Below are 20,720 nucleotides of genomic sequence, written 5' to 3' on the forward strand. Positions count from 1 at the left end.
AAAAGAACTGCTTCCCACACAGTGATAGATACATGGAACAAATTGGATGAAGAAATAGTGTGTGCAAACACAATACAAGAATTTAAGAACAAACTTGATCTTGCGAGATACAAAAACAGGTCACCACAAGCATAGCTCCCCTTCCCATATAATACAACCAGGTAAATACACACATACACACACACGTCAGTCGATGTGACAACGAAGCTTGGACTCTGGAAAAATCTACAATTTTTGTGGATCTTAATCGACAAGGGAGTGCTTGTGTTGTATTAATAGGGAAGGGGGAAAGCTTGTGGTGTAGTAGGAAGATGAAGAAAAAGGAGAAGGGGAGGGATTACTGAGGAAAATGGAAGGAAATGAGGAAGGGGACGAATGGGCCCAGGAGATCAGACGGCATGTCAACAAGAGAGGGGCAGACGACAGTGGTGAAGGTGAAGATATTAGTAAAAATTAGAAATATAGATAAAAGCAGTGCAATGGAAGGTGAAGATAATTATTTCCATGGATTTAATGAGGGAGGAAATGACAATCTCCCCGACTAGTAAATCTAGAGGAGAAACTAAAAGAAATGAACGAAACATGGGAGGTTAGGTTTAACCAATTAATGCTAGTTACCCAAAGAGTTGATAAACTGGAAGAACTAAAGGAGAATCAAAACCTAACTAAATAGAATGAAAAAGACAGTAAAGAGAAGTAAAGGATGAGAATGAGGAATTAAAGAGGAATAATAAAGAGAATAAAGAGTCTATAGCAAAAGAGGTAAGTGGTTGGAAAAAATTACAAGAGAAAAATAAAATTGAATTTAGAGTGGAACAGCAGATGAAAGAACAAACTAAGGACACAGTTATTAAAGTGATGAGGAAGAAGAAGAATATAGTAAGAGACTTAGCAGATAAAAAGAAATGTATAATTATATTAGGGATGGAAGAGAAGTATAATCCAAATAGGACTACAAGAATAAGGGAGGAAAAGGAAAAAGTAAATAAGGTATTAGAAGTAGTTCAAGAAGATGAACTAGAAACTGAGAAAGAGATAGAAGAAATATATAGATTAGGAAATACAATACAGATAAGACCAGACCAATTAAGGTTAAATTCAGGTCACAAACGACAGCAGAGAATATCTTAGCAAAAACAGGGAAACTAGCAGACAGTGATCAATATAAACAAGTATGGATAAAAAGAGAAATGAATAAAGAGGAAAGAGAGGATGAGAAAACAAAAAGACTAGAAACTAGGGAAAAAAAACAATAAAAGAACAGAGTCAGAAAAAGAGAAATTCTACTGGAGAGTAGTGAATATGAAAGTGAGGAAATGGTTCATAGCAGAGAAAAACAGAAAGGAAACAGAAAACACAATGGAACTAGCAGAAAATTAAAAGTGTCTTACACAAATATAGATGCCTTAATAACAGGCTTGAACGAACTGAATGATTACCTGAAGGAAAAAGAACTGGACATAATGGGCATTGTAGACAAAATTCAAAGGTCCACTACCACCCAACAGTGTAGGACATGATGCATATAATTATTGGATTAGAAACAGAGAGGTAAAACAAGGAGGTGGAGTTATGTTCCTGACTAAGAAGGATATAAATGTGAGGAATGTCAACATATGAAAAGAATGGAGTAGAGATGATTGTGATGGAAGTGGAGGATAGGGATGGGAAGAGCAGGAAGTTTGTAGTCAATTATGTGTCTCCTAAAACGGCTTCGTGGGAAGAGAAAGAACACAAAAATATGTTAGAAGACACAAAGATAACACTAAATAAGATAATGGAAGATGGAGGAAGAATAGTTGGAATGTAATCTGCTGGGAAGAGATGATAGTGATAGGTGGAGAAGACCTTTCGGGAAGTGTACTACTTGATATGATTATAGAACATACAATGACACAATGTATACAAGAGAATACTAGGTATAGAAATGTGGAAGAACCATCGAGACTAGACCTAATAATCACATCAGAACCTGAAATAGTGGACAAGATTGAATGTAAGACATCAATAAGTAAAAGTGACCACATATTGGTTGAACTGGAATAGGCATTTGGGAATGGATGCTAAGAGGAGACTGTATGAAGGAGTGATTGTGCCAACAGCACTGTGTGGAGCAGAAACATGGAACATAAGAGAGGAGAGAAGGAGTTTGAATGTGTTTGAGATGAGGTGTCTGAGATGTATGATAGGGGTTACTAGGCTGGATAGAGGGAGAAATGAGGAGGTGAGGAGGAGAACAGGGATGGAAAGGGAGTTGGGAGATAGGGTTGATGAAAGATGGTTTGGACATATGGAAAGAATGAGTGAAGAAAGATTAGTAAAAGAGGTATGGAAGGCAGATGTGAAGGGAGTGAACATGAGGGGACGTCCTAGGATGAGATGGATGGATGGGGTGAAGGGGTCTTTGGGGAAGAGGGGAATGTCTGTTGAGGAAGGACGGAAGAGGACAGAAGATAGGGGTGAATGGAGAATGGTTGTATATAGATGATGTTGTGATGCATGGGGTGGAATGGGTGGTGAGGTAGTATGTGTGAGCAAAATTTGATGCAGCCCGAAGGGATTTCTCCCCGTCTTCACCTTTTATGCATGGGAGGACGGAGAGGGGGGGGGGGTCACCGATTTAATGAAACGGCCTTGCTATGGATGTGCTGTGCCTTGCAACACTGTCTCTGACCCAGGGCAGTGGACAGGGTGCAGGGATGACCTGTCATCCAGGAGGTGCTAAGATAAGAGGGAGGGTGGAGGGGAGTGGAGTGTATTTAGGGATGGAATGGGTGGGAATGATTTTATGTCTTTTTCTTTTTGGCTACCTCCCTTGTAAAGGGGAAAAAGCCTTGGTATATATAGGTATGGAACTAAATGAGGAAAAAAGAAAAAAAAAAACAATAAAGGGAAGATTGATGTATGAAAAAACAAAATTTGATAAAATAGGAGAATTCTTTCAAAAAACAGACTGGGAAAGTATACACAAGGAGGAAACAACAGTAGAAGAGAAATGGAATATTTTGACAAAAATGTATAAAGGAGTGGAAAAGTATGTTCCAAGACGAAAGCAAGAAAAAGAATATGTAAAAAGTTGGTAAAATAAATGTAGGGAGATAAAAGACAAAAGGGATAAAGCTTGGATAAAATGGAAAAAAGACAAAAGACCTGAAAATGGAAAATATATACTTGTTATAGAAATGAATATGTACAAGTGTGCAGAGAAGAAAAGAGAAAATACGAAAAAGATGTCATAGAAATATGTAAAGATCAACCAAATCTATTTTACAGATTTGTAAACAACAAACTGAAAAACAAACAATAATTAGAGAAACTATGACAAGGAGGAGTTGAATACACAGAGGAGATAGAAATGGCATTAATTATGAACAAGCATTTTAAATCGGTGTTTACGAGGAAGAACATACAACTTAGATATTGAGCGGGAGGAGAAAGTCCCCCTTATGAAAGAGATAGAAGTAAAGAAAGAAATAATGAATCACTTGAGTACTCTCGAGGTCAGAAAATCACATGGACCAGATAAAATGGCAAACCGGATTTTGAGAGAATGCAGGAAAAAACTGACAAAATACAGTCTAATAAGCAGTTCATTAAAAGAAGGAAAAGTGCAAATATAGTACCAATATATAAAGGGGGTAACAAGGAAGACCCTACTAACTATAAACCAGTCTCTCTTACAAGTACGGTAGCTAAAATTTGTGAATGATCAAAAGTAGATGGGTAAGGCATTTGAAAAAAACAATGTACAACCACTCCTCGTTTAACGACGACAATTGGGACCAGCGTGCCGTCGTTAACCGAATTGGTCGTTAAGCGAAAGTGTATACATATACGTACATGTACTGTATGTACAATGTCCAGCAATACATGTATCTTTATTTTTGTGTATTTTCCCTCTTTTATACAGTACATTAAAGCTTTATTTACTGTTTATTTACCGTGGTTAGGTTCCTAAAATTACCGTATATGACCAAATCCGCGTATGGTGACATTCCATATTGAATACCTGGGTATTTTTTTAGTTTCAACCATGGGCGCAATATAGCAATAGAAAATTAATTATTAATTTTGTAAATTAAAATGTATCAACGTAATATGCAATTTTGTGGGCGGAAATGAAAGTAAAAAATATGCTAATGAACGAAGTCGGTAGCATAGGCTCGGGACGCCATCTTGTCGTCTGCCAACGTCTCTCACGACGACGACAACGAGGACGAGCCGGATGACATTTAATTTGCAGGTAATGATTTATCAAACAAAGGTCAGGTTAGTTTAGTTTAGGTTAGACGAATTCATCATCCTTTTATTTCTTCGACATCGGCATCTATCATAACAAACATGGTGTACCATTCATCCGACATGACTTCGTTACTTACGAAATCTGTTTTAGCACCTTTTTTTTTATTTCCGCTCACAAAATTGCATATTACTTTGATACATTATAATTTACAAAATTAATAATTAATTTTCTATTGCTATATTGCGCCCATGGTCGAAACTAAAAATTTACCACTACCGGTATATACTGTAACCCAGGTAGTTTTTGCAGCTTGCAGGATGGTAATGTAGACCTAAGCTTCAGAACACTTTACCTCACAGCTAACATCCACCGTACAAGTTCAATTATAACATCATACAAATTTGCCTCAGCCAACTTAATTATCGTACACGACGTCGTAACTTCGGGAGATTTACATTAAACGTCTGTCATAAAGCCCGTCGTAACTCCGCGTCGTCGCTAACCGAGTAGGTCGTTAAACGAGGAGTACCTGTACTAAATCCATGGCAATTTGGATTTAGAAAAGGACGATCATGCATCACAAACTTAATATGTTTCTATTCAAGGCTAATAGATGTAATACAAGAAAGAGATGGATGGGCTGATTGTGCATTTCTAGACCTGAAAAAAGATTTTGATAAGGTACTACATAAGAAATTGCTAAAGAAATTAGAAACTGCAGGAGGAATACAGGGCAAGCTGCTGAAGTGGATGGAAGACTTCTTGCATGAAAGAAAAATGAGAGTGGTGATAAGAGACAAACACTCTAATTGGGATAAAGTGATAAATGGAGTTCCACAAGGAACAGTCCTGGCCCCAATAATGTTTGCTATATATATTAATGATATGGATAAAGGAATTGAAAGTTATATGAGCTTCGTTGCAGATGATGCAAAATTATTTTAAAAAAGTGAACACTGAAGAAGATTGTGAGTCACTACAGTGATCTCAATACATACATACATATAAGAAGGCTATTTCCCCCTTACAAGGGAGGTAGCCAAAAAGGAAAAGGCATAAAATCATTCCCACCTATTCCATCCCTAAATACACTCCACACCCCTCCACCCTCCCTCTTATCGTAGCACCTCCTGGATGGATCCCTGCACCTTGTCCACTGCCCTGGGTCAGAAGCAGTGTCGCAAGACACAGCACATCCACAGCAAGGCCGCTTCATTAAATTGGTGACCCCCCCTCTCCGTCCCCCCATGCATAAAAGGAGAAGACAGGGAGAAATCACTTCAGGCTGCGTCAAATTTTGCTCACACATACTATCTCACCCCCCATTCCACCTCATGCATCACAACATCATCCATATACAACCCTTCTCCATTCACCCCTATCTTCTGTCCTCTCCTGTCCTTCCTCAACAGACATTCCCCTCTTCCCCAAAGCCCCCTTCACCCCATCCATCCACCTCATTCTAGGACGTCCCCTCATGTTCACTCCCTCCACATCTGCCTTCCATACCTCTTTTACTAGTCTTTCTTCACTCATTCTTTCCATGTGTCCAAACCATCCTAATACTCTTTCATCAACCCTATCTCCCAACTCCCTTTCCACCCCTGTTCTCCTCCTCACCTCCTCATTTTGCACTCTATCTAGCCTAGTAACCCCCATCATACTTCTCAGACACCTCATCTCAAACACATTCAAACTCCTTCTCTCCTCTCTTATGTTCCATGTTTCTGCTCCATACAGTGCTGTTGGCACAATCACTCCTTCATACAGTCTCCTCTTAGCATCCATTCCCAAATGTCTATTCCTCATTACACTCTTTAATCCACCAAGGCATTTACTCGCTTCTCTCAATCTACATTCTACCTCCACCTTCACTCCACCTTTTCCTGCCACATTTGCACCAAAGTATCTAAAACTATCCACTTCCTCCACTCGCTCTCCCTTAATGCTCACTTCCAGTCTATTGCCAATTTCACCCCTTGTACATCTCATCACCTTACTTTTACCCACATTTATCTTCAGCTTTCTTCTATCACATACTCTCCCAAACTCTGTCACCAACTTCCTCAATCCCTCCTCTGATCCTGCCACAAGTGCAGTGTCGTCCGCAAACAACAGCTGGCTTACCTCCCACTTTTCTCCAGTTTCTTTAACCATCTCCAATCCCTGACCCACTACCCTTGCATTTACCTCTCACACTACCCCATCCATGTATAAGTTGAACAGCCAGGGCGACATAACGTCTCCTTCACAAATTCCCACCTTTACCTCGAACCACTCACTCTCTCCATTTCTAATCCTAACACAAGCTCTACTACTCTCATAAAAACTCTTGACAGCTCCTAGAAGCTTTCCTCCTATCCCATATATCTGCATAACCTCCCACAGTGCCTTTCTGTCGACCCTATCGTAAGCCTTTTCCAGATCCATAAAAGCCCAAAAAACATCCTTCCCCTTTCCTATAGCTTTCTCACATATCTGTCTTACCACAAAGATCTGATCTACACAACCTCTACCCGTCATAAATCCACACTGTTCCTCACCAATTACTCCCTCTGTTCCTCTCCTAATCCTCTCAATCAAGATCCTCCCATAAGCCTTCCCAACTACACTTAACAAGCTAATCCCTCTGAAACTACTACATTCACACTTGTCCCCTTTTCCCTTGTAAAGTGGAACTATACAAGCACTCCTCCAGTCCTCCGGCACTCTACCCTCTCTCCAGCAAACATTAAATAACCTCCTTTTTTAGACATTCTGCATGCCATCCATCCAGACCAGGTGCCTTACCTACTTTCATCATCTTAACAACTACCTTCACTTCATCCTTCCTTATTTCTCCTCCATATTCCTCACTCATCACTCTCATTTTCTTAGCATTTCCCACTGCAACTATCTTTCCCTCCCTATCCTCCTTCACATTTAGCAACTACCTAAAATATTCTGCCCATCTTCCACTTACTGCCTTCTCTTCCATTATCATCTCTCCATCTGCACCTTTTACCTTTTCTTCTCTATTTGATTTGCCTCCTCTTCCTCTCTTAATTTCTTTCCAAAACATCTTTTTATTACTTTCAAAATTTTCTGTCATACTCTTACCCCACTTCACATCTGCTCTCCTCTTTGCCTCCTTTACCTTTTGCTTTACTTTTCTTTTCTTTTCTTTGTACCTCTCATATGACTCCCTTGTCCTATTTTGTAACCAATCTGTGAAAGCTCGCTTCTTCTAATCTACAACCTTCTGTTTCCTCATCCCACCACTCACTACCCTTCCTTCTATTTCCCCCCTGTCCTTCTTGTTCCACACACCATCCTTGCACACTTTGTGACTCCTTCCTTGAACCATCCCCATTACTCCTCCACAACCAGCTCTACTCTATCCTTCACTCCCTCCCACTCCTTCTTCAGCTTCTTGTACTCCTCCACCTTTTCATTTTCATTTAAAGAGTTCACTCTAAGAACCTCCCTACCTTTTGTCCCTTTCCTCTTTCTCCATCTATCCTCCACTCTAACTTACCTTCCACTAAAAAATGATCTGATATTCCCCCACCCTCTCCCCTTAGCACATGTACATCCTTAACTCTTCCTATCATAATCCTATTTACCACTACATAATCCATTAACGCTCTATCTACCACCCTTCCATCCACCACCCTCTCCCATGTGTATTTATGCTTGACTTTCTTCCGATACACTGTATTTGCTATCATCAACTCTCTAGACACATTTCCAACATCAACTCTCCACTACGATTCTTTCCTGGAACTCCACATTTCCCAACCACTCCATCAATTGGACCATTTCCTACCCTAGCATTAAGGTCTTCCAGTACTATTACATTGACATTTCTCCCTAAATCCTCTATGCACTCATTTAAATCTATCCAAAAGGCCTCCCTTTCTTCTACACTCTTCTCACTGCCAGGCCCATATGCACTTAAAGACCCACATCTCCTTTCCCAGTTTCACCTTCATCCACATTATCCTTGAGGAAACCTCCTTCCACTCCACTACACGTTTACCTATCTCTTCACTTACTAGAATAGCCACTCCTTCCCTCCCTCTCCCTCTCTTCACTCCTGATAACCTCCCACTTACACTCCCAAACTTACACTCACCCTTCCCTTTCAACTTAGTTTCACTCAAAGCCAACACATCCATCTTTCTTCTCACAAACACACTACCTATCTCTTCCCTTTTACTCTCATCTGTACCACATCCACGCACATTAAAAGACCCAAACCTTAGGGTGCTGGTCGGAAAACTCCCAGACCCTCTTATGCCTTTACTTTTTCTTTTAGGAATGTCCCCTGTGGGGCTACAAGGAGAAGGATGCCTAGTCCCAATCCCCATCCCTTTCTTCTCGCCTCTTACGATCCAAGTGGAAATACTTGGTGGCAGTATTCTTTTCCCCCACCACAGGGAATTCCCCCACCACAGAAAATGAATATTCAGAGAAATGGTACAGGACAGCAGCAAGGGGTTGGGGGACAGCATAACGGAGGGACAGTCGTAGTATAAAAGTGTCATCATTTCTCTATGAACAGAGTTTTCCTCTATCATAGACAAAATGATGTGTGGTTCTGGTCCGTAGGGGCGCCCCATATAGACCCTAAAGTATCAAATGCATGCTACTTTGCCACACTAACAAGCAGCCAATACCCCAGACGGGTGATCTCAATAAAGTATGGAAATGGAGTAGGAAGTGGGAGATGGAGTTCAATATTAAGAAGTGTAGTATAATGGAATTTGGAAAAAGCAAAAACAGAATAGTGGGATCATATAAATTGGGAGAAGAAATTAAAAAAGTAGAAAATGAAAAGGACCTGGGAGTCATTATTATGAATAATATGTCCCCTGAGAAACATATAAACAAGATTTTTGGAGAAACTTATAATTTAATAAGAACAATCAAAGTGGCATTTACATACCTGGATGAAGAAATGGTGAAGAAAATACTAGTCACTTTGATAAGACCAAAATTGGAGTATGTAGCGACGATGTGGTCACCAAGTACAAAAAAATGTATAACAAAACTTGAAAGAATACAAAGAGCAATTACGAAATTGGCACCAACACTCTCAGAACTATCACATGAAGAGTGACTAGCAAAACTTGAGCTACAGACATTGGAGCAAAGAAAAGAGAGAGGAGACTTGATAACTATTTATAGAATCATGAAAGGCATAGAAACTATTGATAGAGAGGATCTAATAAAATGGGATAGTAGAAATACAAGAGGACATGGAAAGAAAATCAAGAAAGACAGTTATAGAAGAGACCTGAAAAAGAACAGCTTTCCCCACAGAGTAATAGATGTTTGGAACAAGTTAGATGAGAAAGTGATGTGTGCAAAAACAATACACAAATTTAAAAACAGTCTAGATAAAACAAGATATGAAGACGGGACACCACGAGCATAGCTCCCCTTCACGTAAAATACAACTAGGTCAATACAACTAGGTAAATACACACACACACACACTTCATCGGATGGACGGCGTAGAGGACGTTCTAAAGAAAAAGTGAAATTTTCGTGGATCCCAAAGCAAAGTACCTATTGTATTTACAGGGGGGGGGGAATTGCTTGTGGTGTAGTGGGAAAGTGAGGAAAAAGGAGAAGGGGAGGGATTACTGAGGGAAATGGAAGGAAATGATAAGGGGAGGACTTGGTCCAAGAAGCCAGATGGCTTGTAAACAAAAGACGGACTGATGATTTGGATTTTGGTGATGGGACTAACAAAAATGTAAAGATTAGAAACATAGATAAGAGCAGTTCAATGGAAGGTGAGGATAATAACTTCCAAGGATTTAATGAGGGGGCGGCAGATACCAACCTCCCCCGACTGGCAAAACTGGAGGAAAAACTTGATCAAATGACCGAACATTGGGAGATTAGGTTCGGTAGGATAACAAAGATTGCCCAAAGTGTTGAAAGACTGGAAGAACTAGAGAAGGCGAACAAAAACTTAACTAATGAAATTGAAGAATTAAAAAGACAGTTAAAAGTAAAAGAGGAGAATGAAGAATTAAAGAGGAATAGTAAGGACAACAAAGAGGGTTGGAAAAAAATCCAAGAAAACAGTAAAATTGCATTTACTGACATAATCAAACAACAAATGAAAGAACAAACTGAAGACTCAGTTATCAAAGTGATGAGACAGGAGAATATAAGAGACTTAGCAGATAAAAAGATATGTATAATTATATTAGGAATGGAAGAGAAACATAACCCTGATAGAACCACAAGAATTAAAGCGGAAAATGAAAAAGTAAGCAGTTTACTAGAATTAGTTCAGGAAGACGAACCAGAAATAATGAAACAAATCGAAGAGAAGTTTAGGCTCGGAAAGTATAGTACAGATAAGACCAGACCAATTAAGATTAAATTCAGGTCACAAACAACGGCAGAGAATATCTTATCGAAAAGAGGGAAACTAGCAACAAGTGAACAATATAAAAAGGTATGGATAAAAAGGGAAATGAATAAAGAGGAAAGAGAGGAAGAAAACAAGAAAAGACTTGAAGCTAAGGAAAAAAACGAGAACAGAACAGAGTCAGAAAAAGAGAGATTCTATTGGAGAGTAGTGAATATGAAAGTAAGGAAATTCGACATACTAGAGAAAAACAAAAGGGAAACAGAGAACACAATGGAAGTGGCAGAAAACTAAAAGTGTCTTACACAAATATAGATGCCTTAACCCCTTCCATACGGTGCCGCACACGTAGGCGTCATGAGGAGCAAGTGGATTCGCGACGCTGCCATATCGGCGTCTTGATTATATTTATTGTAGTCGCCCCTGTGTTTTTACATTCTCCCAAATGCGCCCTAAATCCCATTCTCTGTGGTTTTCAAAATTCGCGGGTGAAAGAGAGAACGATCGATATAAGCGGCGACAATATAAAATGACGCGAATATTATTTCGTTACGTCGTACGGCTGGCATTGGCTGCTGCCCGCGAGATTTAAGTCCCGTATTGAAGTGGTTAATAACAGGATTGAATGAGCTGAATGATTATCTGAAGGAAAAAGATCCGGACATAATGGGAATTGTAGAAACAAAATTAAAAGGTCCACTACCACCCAACAGTGTAGGACATGATGCATATAATCATTGGATTAGAAACAGAGACAAAGCAAGGGGGTGGAGTTATGTTCCTGACTAAGAAGGATATAAACGTGAGGTGTGTCACATATGGAAAGAATACAGTAGAGATGATTATGATCGAAGTGGAAGACAGAGATAAGAAGAGCAGAAAGTTTGTGATAAATTATGTGCCTCCGAAAACAGCCTCATGGGAAGAGAGTGAACATAAAAGTATGTTAGAGGACACAAAGATAACATTAAATAAGATAATGGAAGATGGAGGAAGAATAGTTATGATGGGCAACTTTAATTGCAAAAAAATCTGCTGGGAAGAGATGACAGTAAAGGGTGGAGACGGCTCATGGGGAAACGCTCTACTTGAGATGATTACTGACCATACAATGACACAGTGGATACAGGAGAACACTAGGTATAGAAATGAAGAACCATCGAGACTAGACCTAATAATTACATCTGAACCTAGAATAGTGGAAAAGATTAAATATAAAACACCAATAAGTAAAAGTGACCACATATTGATTGAACTGGAACTAAATGAGAAAAATACATGAAAAGAAATGAACAATATAGAAAAGGAAGAATGATGTATGAAAAAACAAACTTTGATAAAATAAGAGAATTCTTTCAAAAAGAAAACTGGGAAGGAATATACAAAGAAGAAATAACAGTGGAAGAGAAATGGAATATTTTGACAAAAATTTATAAAAAAGGAGTGGAAAAGTATGTCCCAAGACAAAAACAAGAAAAAGAATATGTAAAATGCTGGTACAACAAAAGTTGTAGGGAGTTAAAAGACAAAAGAGACAAAACTTGGACCAGATGGAAAAAATACAAAAGGCCTGAAAAATGGAAAATATATACTTGTTATAGAAATGAATATGTACAAACGTGCAGAGAAGAAAAGAGAAAATATGAAAAAGATGTCATAGAAAAATGTAAAGATCAACCAAAACTATTTTACAGATTTGTAAACAACAAACTGAAAAACAAACAAGATTTGGAGAAATTAAGACAAGGAGGAGTTGAATACACAGAGGAAATTGAAATGGCGGAAATTATGAACAAGCATTTTAAATCAGTGTTTACAAGGGAGAACATACAACCTGAAGAGATCAAATGGAAAGAGAAAGTCCCCCCTATGAAAGAAATAGAAGTAACAAAGAATGAAATATTGAAACACTGAGTAATCTTGATGTCAGAAAATTGTATGGACCAGATGAAATAGCAAACTGGATTTTGAAAGAATGCAAGAATGAACTAGCAGACAAAATACTTAGCATATCAAACAGTTCCTTGAAAGAAGGAAAAGTTCCAGAAGATTGGAAAAAGGCAAATATAGTACCTATATATACAGGGGGAAATAAAGAAGACCCTACCAACTATAGACCAGTCTCTCTAACAAGTACAATAGCAAAAATTTGTGAACGAATTGTCAAAAGTAGATGGGTAAAATATTTAGAAAAAAACGTGCTAAATCCAAGGCAATTTGGATTCAGACAAGGACGATCATGCGTCACCAATTTAATATGTTTCTATTCAAGGCTAATAGATATAATACAAGAAAGAGATGGATGGGCTGATTGTGCATTTCTAGACCTAAAAAAGCCTTTGACAAAGTACCACATATGAAGTTGCTTAAGAAATTAGAAACTGAAGGAGGAATACAGGGCAAACTGCTTAATTGGATGGAGGACTTTTTGCAAGAAAGAAAAATGAGAGTAGTGATAAGAGACCAACACTCAAAATGAGATGAAGTAATAAGCGGTGTTCCACAAGGAACAGTTCTGGCCCCAATAATGTTTGGTATATATATTAATGACATGGAAGAAGGAATTGAAAGCTATATGAGCTTCTTTGCAGATGATGCAAAACTATTGAAAAAGTGAACACGGAAGAAGATTGTGAATCACTACAGAGTGATCTAAATAAAGTATAGGAATGGAGTAGGAAGTGGGAGATGGAGTTCAATACAAAAAAGTGTAGTATAATGGAATTTGGAAAAAGCAAAAACAGAATAACAGGAGCATATAAATTGGGAGAAGAAGGAATAAAAAAAGTAGAAAATGAGAAGGACCTGGGAGTCATTGTTATGAATAATATGTCACCTGAGAAACATGTAAATAAGATTTTTGGAGAAACTTATAATCTAAGAAGAACAATCAAAGTGGCATTTACATACCTGGATGAAGAAATGGTGAAGAAAATTCTAATCACCCTGGTAAGACCAAGATTGGAATATGCAGCAACGATATGGTCACCAAGTACAAAAAAAATATATAACAAAACTTGAAAGAATACAAAGAGCAATTACAAAATTGGCACCAACATTCTCAAAACTATCATATGAAGAGAGACTAGCAAAACTTGAACTACAGACATTGGAGCAAAGAAGAGAGAGAGGAGATTTGATAGCTATTTACAGAATCATGAAAGGCATAGAAATTACTGATAGAGAGAATCTGATAAAATGGGATGATAGAAATACAAGAGGACATGGAAAGAAAATAAAAAAAGACAGCTATAGAAGAGATTTGAAAAAGAACAGCTTTCCTCACAGAGTAATAGACAGTTGGAACAAGTTAGATGAGAAAGTGGTGTGTGCAAAAACAATACATGAATTTAAAAATAGTTTAGATAAAATGAGATATGAAGACGGGACACCACGAGCATAGCTCCCCTTCCCGTAAAATACAACTAGGTAAATACAACTAGGTAAATACACCAAAGGCTTTTTCCCCCTTACAAGAGAAGTAGTCAAATCCACTCCCACCCATTTCATCCCCACCTACTCCACTCCCATTCACCACCCCTCCCCCCCTCTTTTCTTGGCTCCTCCTAGATGCAGGGATGACCCATCATCCAGGAGGAGCTAAGAAAAGAGGGAGGGAGGGGTGGTGAATGGGACTGGAGTATGTGGAGATGAACTGGATGGGAGTGGATTTATGCCTTCAACTTTGGCTACCTCCCTTATACAAGGGAAAAAGCCGTTGGTATATGTATGTAAAACTTCTCATGTGGTTTAGACATTTCTTTAGCAATAAGCCTTACCAATGCTTCAAAAACTTTGTTATCACTCTCATCATCAGTGGAGTTGTTCATTAGAATTTCAAGTAGAACATCTAGAGTATCCTGTAGGAAGATGACCAGTTCCTTTGATGAAACTCCTCTTAAACCTTCCAGCTTGATGTGCAATGCCTCAGTATCTGTGGAGCCACTCCAACCCCACTCAAGAAGACCTTGCAGCTCAGCTGAAAAAGTAGAATTGGAACTCATTTCAATATTCTCAAGCATCAATGATAACACCTTGGAAGTATCATCCAATCTTTCTATCTATCTCTCAATAGTTACATTGTGTTACATTGACTGGAAACCCATAGACCCACAGTAACTAGCAACAGTCACTGGTCCTCCCATAGATCCCTCTGGAAAGAGAACTTGTTTACTTTGTGTAAGTGTTGGACAGTTTCTATGTAACTGGCTAAAGCAGCAGTAGGAGAGGAGTAGTCAAGAAATGTCAGCTCTGTTCATAGGAAAAGATGGAGGAAATACAAAATTGATAGAGTGGGCCTGGTCCAAAGTTGAACATCAACCTTTTCAGGTGACACTGCCAGATGGAAGTGAGGGTGCTGACAGGTTCTGAAGATGGGCGGCAAATAGATATTCTCTCCGTCATCAGTCTTGAAGGACCAAAACATTCAGATACCTGTTGTTGGCCCCTCTCCTAAGTAACAGCTATCAATACAACTTCACAGAATCCAGTTCATGGTATCTCTCCTCAAAAAAATAAAATAAAATAAAATACATGCATACATACATACATACATAAAACAAGGGCCTCTTCCCCCTTAGAAGGAAGGTAGCCAAAGTCAAAAGGCACAATTCCAATCTCACTCATTTAATCCCCATCCATTCCACCCCCATTCACCAGCCCTCCCTCTCTCGCTTTCATCATGGCTCCTTCTGAATGACGGGTCATCCCTGCATGTTGCTCATCACCCTGGGTCAGAGGCAATGCAGCAGGACACAACAGATCCACAGTTGACCCTTCATACAATCTCCTCTAAGTATTCATTCTCAATTGTTTAATTCTCATTACAATTTTTAACCTCCCAAAGCACTTACTTCCTTCTCTCAATCTACATTCTACCTCCACCTCCACTCCCTTTCCTGCCACATGCACTCCCAAGTATTAGGCCCTACTATTATAAAAACTGATGGCTGCCCTTAAAACCTTTCTTTTGATCCCATATATCTGCAAAACCTCCCACAGTTCCTTCCTGTCTACCCTGTCATAAGCCTTTTCCAAATCCATAAATGCCCCAAAACATCCTCATCCTTTGCTAAAGCTTTCTCACATATCTGTCTTAACACAACAAGTTGATCCATGCCACCCCTCCCTGTCCTAAACCCACACTGTTACAAATTACACCCTCTGTTTCTCTCTTAATCCTCTAAATCAAAACCCACCCATAAGACTTTGCAACTTCACTCAACAAACTACTACACTCACATTAGTCCCCTTTTCCATTGTAAAGCAGAACTACACAGGCACTCCTCCAATCCTCCAGCACTTTACTTTCCATTAGACATACATTAAACCTCACCAGCCAGTCCACCATCATTTTACCTCCCTTCTTCATTCTGCATGACACCCATATAACCCAGGTACCTTGCCTGCTCTCATCATTTAATAAGTGCTTTCACCTCATTTTTTTTTTCTTATTTTCCCCTTTTTCCACAACTGTCACTGTCATTTTCTTAGCACCTCCCACTGCAACTCTCCACTACAAATTTTTCCTGGAACTCCACACTTCCCAACCACTCTGTCTACTGATTCATCTACTCTCTCATTGAGATCTCCCAATATAACTACATTGACATTTCTCCCTAAATCCTTTATGCACTCATTTATATCTATCCAAAAAGCCTCCCTTTCCTCTACACTCTTCTCACTACCAGGCCCACATGCACTTACAAAGACCCACATCTCCCTTCCCAATTTCATCTTCATCCACATTAAACTTGAAGAAACCTCCTTCCACTCCACCACATGCTTGACTATCTCTTTACTTACTAGTATAGCCACCCCTTCCCTCCCTCATCCTTTCCTCACTTCTGACAACCTTCCCACTACACTTCCAAACTCAATCTCACCCCTCCCTTTGAACTCAATGCCAACACATCCACCTTCTTACAAACATACTGCCTCTCTTTTCATTTTACTCTAATCTGTACCACACCCATGCACATTAAAAGACCCTTTAGGGTTTTGATTGGAAAATTCCTCCCAAACCCTCTTATGCCTTGACTTTTTTTTGGGAAGGCTTATGGGAGGATCTTGATTGAGAGGATTCGGAGAGGAACAGAGGGAGTAATTGGTGAGGAACAGTGTGGATTTAGGATGGGTAGAGGTTGTGTAGATCAGATCTTTGTGGTAAGACAAATATGTGAGAAAGCTATAGGAAAGGGAAGGATGTTTTTTGGGCTTTTATGGATCTGGAAAAGGCTTACGATAGGGTAGACAGAAAGGCACTGTGGGAGGTTATGCAGATATATGGGATAGGAGGAAAGCTTCTAGGAGCTGTCAAGAGTTTTTATGAGAGTAGTAGAGCTTGTGTTAGGATTAGAAATGGAGAGAGTGAGTGGTTCGAGGTAAAGGTGGGACTTCGTCAAGGATGCGTTATGTCGCCCTGGCTGTTCAACTTATACATGGAGAGAGGTAAATGCAAGGGTAGTGGGTCAGGGATTGGAGATGGTTAAAGAAAATGGAGAAAAGTGGGAGGTGAGCCAAGCTGTTGTTTGCTGATGACACTGCGCTTGTGGCAGGATCGGAGGAGGGACTGAGGAAGTTGGTGACAGAGTTTGGGAGAGTATGTGATAAAAGAAAGCTAAAGATAAATGTGAGTAAAAGTAAGGTGATGAGATGTACAAGGGGTGAAAGTGGCAGTAGACTGGAAGTGAGCATTAACGGAGAGCGACTGGAGGAAGTGGATAGTTTTAGATACTTGGGAGGAAAAGGTGGAATGGAGGTGGTGGTAGAATGTAGATTGAGAGAAGCGAGTAAATGCCTTGGTGGATTGAAGAGTGTAATGAGGAATAAACATTTGGGAATGGATGCTAAGAGGAGACTGTATGAAGGAGTGATTGTGCCAACAGCACTGTATGGGGCAGAAACTTGGAACATAAGAGAGGAAGAGAGAAGGAGTTTCAATGTGTTTGAGATGAGGTGTCTGAGAAGTATGATGGGGGTTACTAGGCTAGATAGAGTAAGAAATGAGGAGGTGAGGAGAAGAACGGGGGTGGAAAGGGAGTCGTTGTTGTTGTTGTTGTCGTTCCCTAGACTGTCTGTCCGAGCAGTCCCGTCTCCCCAAGGAATGCCACAGCCGAAACTGGGTTTTCCCACAAATCCTTTATAGAGTGTATGTTGTGTTGTTTGCGTGCTTGATTGTGTATAATGCAGTCTTCCATTATGTGTTGTATGGTATGGGGTGAAGTGTTACATCCTGGGCAGCTGTTCACAATGCGGTCATCCAGCCTCTTCTGGTAGCTTAGAAGTGCTGGGTGGTGGCCGCATCGCAGTCTGGCCAAGTGGACTCTGTCCTTTCGTGGGAGAGAGGATTCAGAAGGGTGTATATCAGGGGCTCTGGCATGCAGCAGTGTGTTGTCTTTCAGTGTGTTAATGGAGCGGTGAGTGATATGATTATGAATATGTTTCCGGAGGCTGGTATTTGGTGGTTGTGGAGGAAGAGAAGAGAGTATTTGTGCATAATAAAGGTCTTTGGGTGTTGTTTTAATGTTTCTTGGTGTGTGTGGGTGTTCTACTATGTAGTGTAGCGGGTGTGATGTGTTTGTGGTGGCTGCGGCAAGTGTTTGTGTGCCTCTCATGTCGAGGTGGTCCTTGACTTTGAGGACTTTTGTTTCATGGTGTAAATGGTCTGTTGGTGTTGTATTTGTGCAGCCTGTAATTGTTTTTAGGGCTTTGTTTTGTATGATTTGAAGGGTGTTGTGGTGTTGAGATTAGGAGCCCATGCAGGACTCGCATAATTCAACACTGAGCGTATGCATTGTTTGTATATTGTTATATTAGTTTCTTTGTTTTGTCCAAATGTCGTTCCAGTGATTGACTTAAGTGCGTTAAGTCTGGGTGTGCATTTGTTTTTTATGTTTGTGATGTCTTGTTTGAAAGACATGGATGTATCATACGTTACACCAAGAATTTTCGGTGTGTTTGTGTGTGGTATTAGAGTGTTGTTGATGTAGAGATGAGGTATGTATTTGTGTTCTATTGTCCAGTTGGTGAGAAGTGTTGCTGTAGATTTGGTTGGAGCTATTTTGAGTTTGTGATGAACCATGAGTTGAGTGTATCAAGGTATGGCTGGATTATTTCCGCAGCTTTGTCTGTGTTACGATGTGTGCATGTGATTGTTATGTCGTCTGCGTAGGAAGAGATTTGTATTTCTGAGGTGTCTGGTGTGGGGAAGTCATGCATGTATAGATTAAATAGTGTGGGGGATAGAACTGAGCCCTGTGGTACTCCATTCTTAATGTTTCTGATGTGTGATGATTGGCCATTATATGACACGTAAGCATTCCTACCTGCCAGATAATTGGCCAGCCATCTTTTGGTGTTATTGTGCATGTCTGTGTTATATATTTTATTTGTTAGGTTGTGGCGGGGGATAGCATCAAAAGCTTTACTAATGTCTAATGTTATAAGAAGTGTTCTGTGGTGGGGCCTATCTGAATTGATGCCATCTAAAATTCTTTATGTGAGGTTTATCAGAAGAGTGTTTGTGGAGTGTAGTGGCCTAAAACCGTGTTGTGAGTCAGCAAGAGGAATATGTGGTGTGACAAGTTTAAGTATTAGGCGTTCAATGACTTTAGAGGGGGTGCAGAGAAGTGTGATTGGGCGGTGCGATGTTGGGATTGTTGGGTCTTTGTTCGGTTTTGGAATGGTGATTATTTTACCATGCTTCCAGATGTCAGGTATAGTGTTGTGTGAATAGCTGTAGTTTGCAATGTTTGTGAGTGTGTGTATACCTTGTGGTCCAATGTGTTTTAGGTGGATGTTGCTAATATTATCAGGGCCACAGGCAGATGAGTGCTTGAGAGTATGTATTATGAGTTTTGTCTGACTGTCTATGAAGGGTGTATAGTCTGAGTCTGTGGGGAAGTCTTTCTTACATCGAATGGTGCGTCGGTCTTCAGGGTGAGAAGTGAGATGGCTTGTCTGTGCAAATTGACGTATGAGTGCGTTTGCTTGTTGTCTGTTTGAGGGTAGATTATCTGTTGTTGTGATTATTGCTGCGTGAGAGCGTGTAGTGTTACTGTTGGATAGTGTAATGCTGTTGAGTGTTTTTTACAATTTGCTGGTGTTTGTTTTGTGATCAAGTGCATTGACAAAGTTTTGCCAATTTTGTGTTTTTTGTTCGTGTATTTTATTAGCAATCACAGTGTTTAGTGTTTGTATTTGGTCTGCTATGTTTTGAGGGGTAGGTGTGGGGGTATCATGTTTAAGTGTGTCACATTGTCTGATGAGGTCTTGGATTTCTGGTGTGAAGTTGGGGTCGTGTGATTTTCTGTTGCCTCTAGGGATGTATCTCTTGTCTGCATTTTGTATGATTGTATTAAAAGTGTGCACTGCAATGTTTATGTTTGTGATTGGTGTACTGTTAAGTGTTTCAAAATGTTGTTCTGTCTCTTTAGTAAAAGCTTCCCAGTTAGCTTTTTTGTAATTGGTGTATGTGTGTCTGTAGCCAACTGGGGTGCATCTTGTTTTGGTGGTGATGATGATTGGAAGGTGGTCAGAACCAAGGGTTCCGACCACTCTCCATGATGTTGTTGGGGTTAGGCAGGGGGAGCAGAAGGTGATATCAGGAGAGGAGGGAGTGTAGAGGGCTTGGTGTGTTGTTCATGATAGTCAATGTGTCAAACTGAGTATGTATGTATATATATATATATACGCAATAAAAAACACTAGGAGCGTGTGTTCACAAATGCGTAAATAACCACTAGGAAAAAGTAAACTAACGAAGCAGAGCGCTTTCGTGTAATTACATCTTCAGTGCAGATACAAAGAAGGAATTATAAGATGAAGAAACAAGGTACAGAATATATGACATAGTGAAGAGGGCATTCGGAGAGGTAGTGGAAGAAGTACACGTGACGGACATATGGGCCGTCCTGGTAGCCAACAAGTATGGGACGTTTGGGCCGTCCTGGTAACCAACAAGTATGGGACAACTGCTCATAATTTATATTACAATTCAAACAATTTTGAAATTTCATGAGAAATAAAACTATCTAATTTGTACAAACCTTGATGAAGATTAACATTTATCCCCTTACTAGATTTGATCAAACTGCATTC

At 39.7% G+C, this 20,720-nt stretch overlaps 1 protein-coding gene across 7 annotated transcripts in view; it reads right to left on the minus strand.

The window, feature by feature from the left end:
• The window catches only part of LOC143023121 (dedicator of cytokinesis protein 1-like), a 165,679-nt gene that overhangs the window by 125,275 nt on the left and 19,684 nt on the right, over positions 1-20,720 (minus strand). For all 7 annotated transcript variants that reach the window (XM_076181627.1, XM_076181630.1, XM_076181624.1 and 4 more), the window contains exon 7: positions 14,399-14,598. In XM_076181627.1, the coding sequence (XP_076037742.1) occupies positions 14,399-14,598 (200 nt within the window). The remainder of the gene's footprint in view (positions 1-14,398; positions 14,599-20,720) is intronic.

Source organism: Oratosquilla oratoria, unplaced genomic scaffold, assembly GCF_046742065.1.
Source record: "Oratosquilla oratoria isolate Oo_2021 unplaced genomic scaffold, ASM4674206v1 SCAFFOLD45, whole genome shotgun sequence".
NCBI classification, from domain to species: Eukaryota; Metazoa; Arthropoda; class Malacostraca; order Stomatopoda; family Squillidae; genus Oratosquilla; species Oratosquilla oratoria.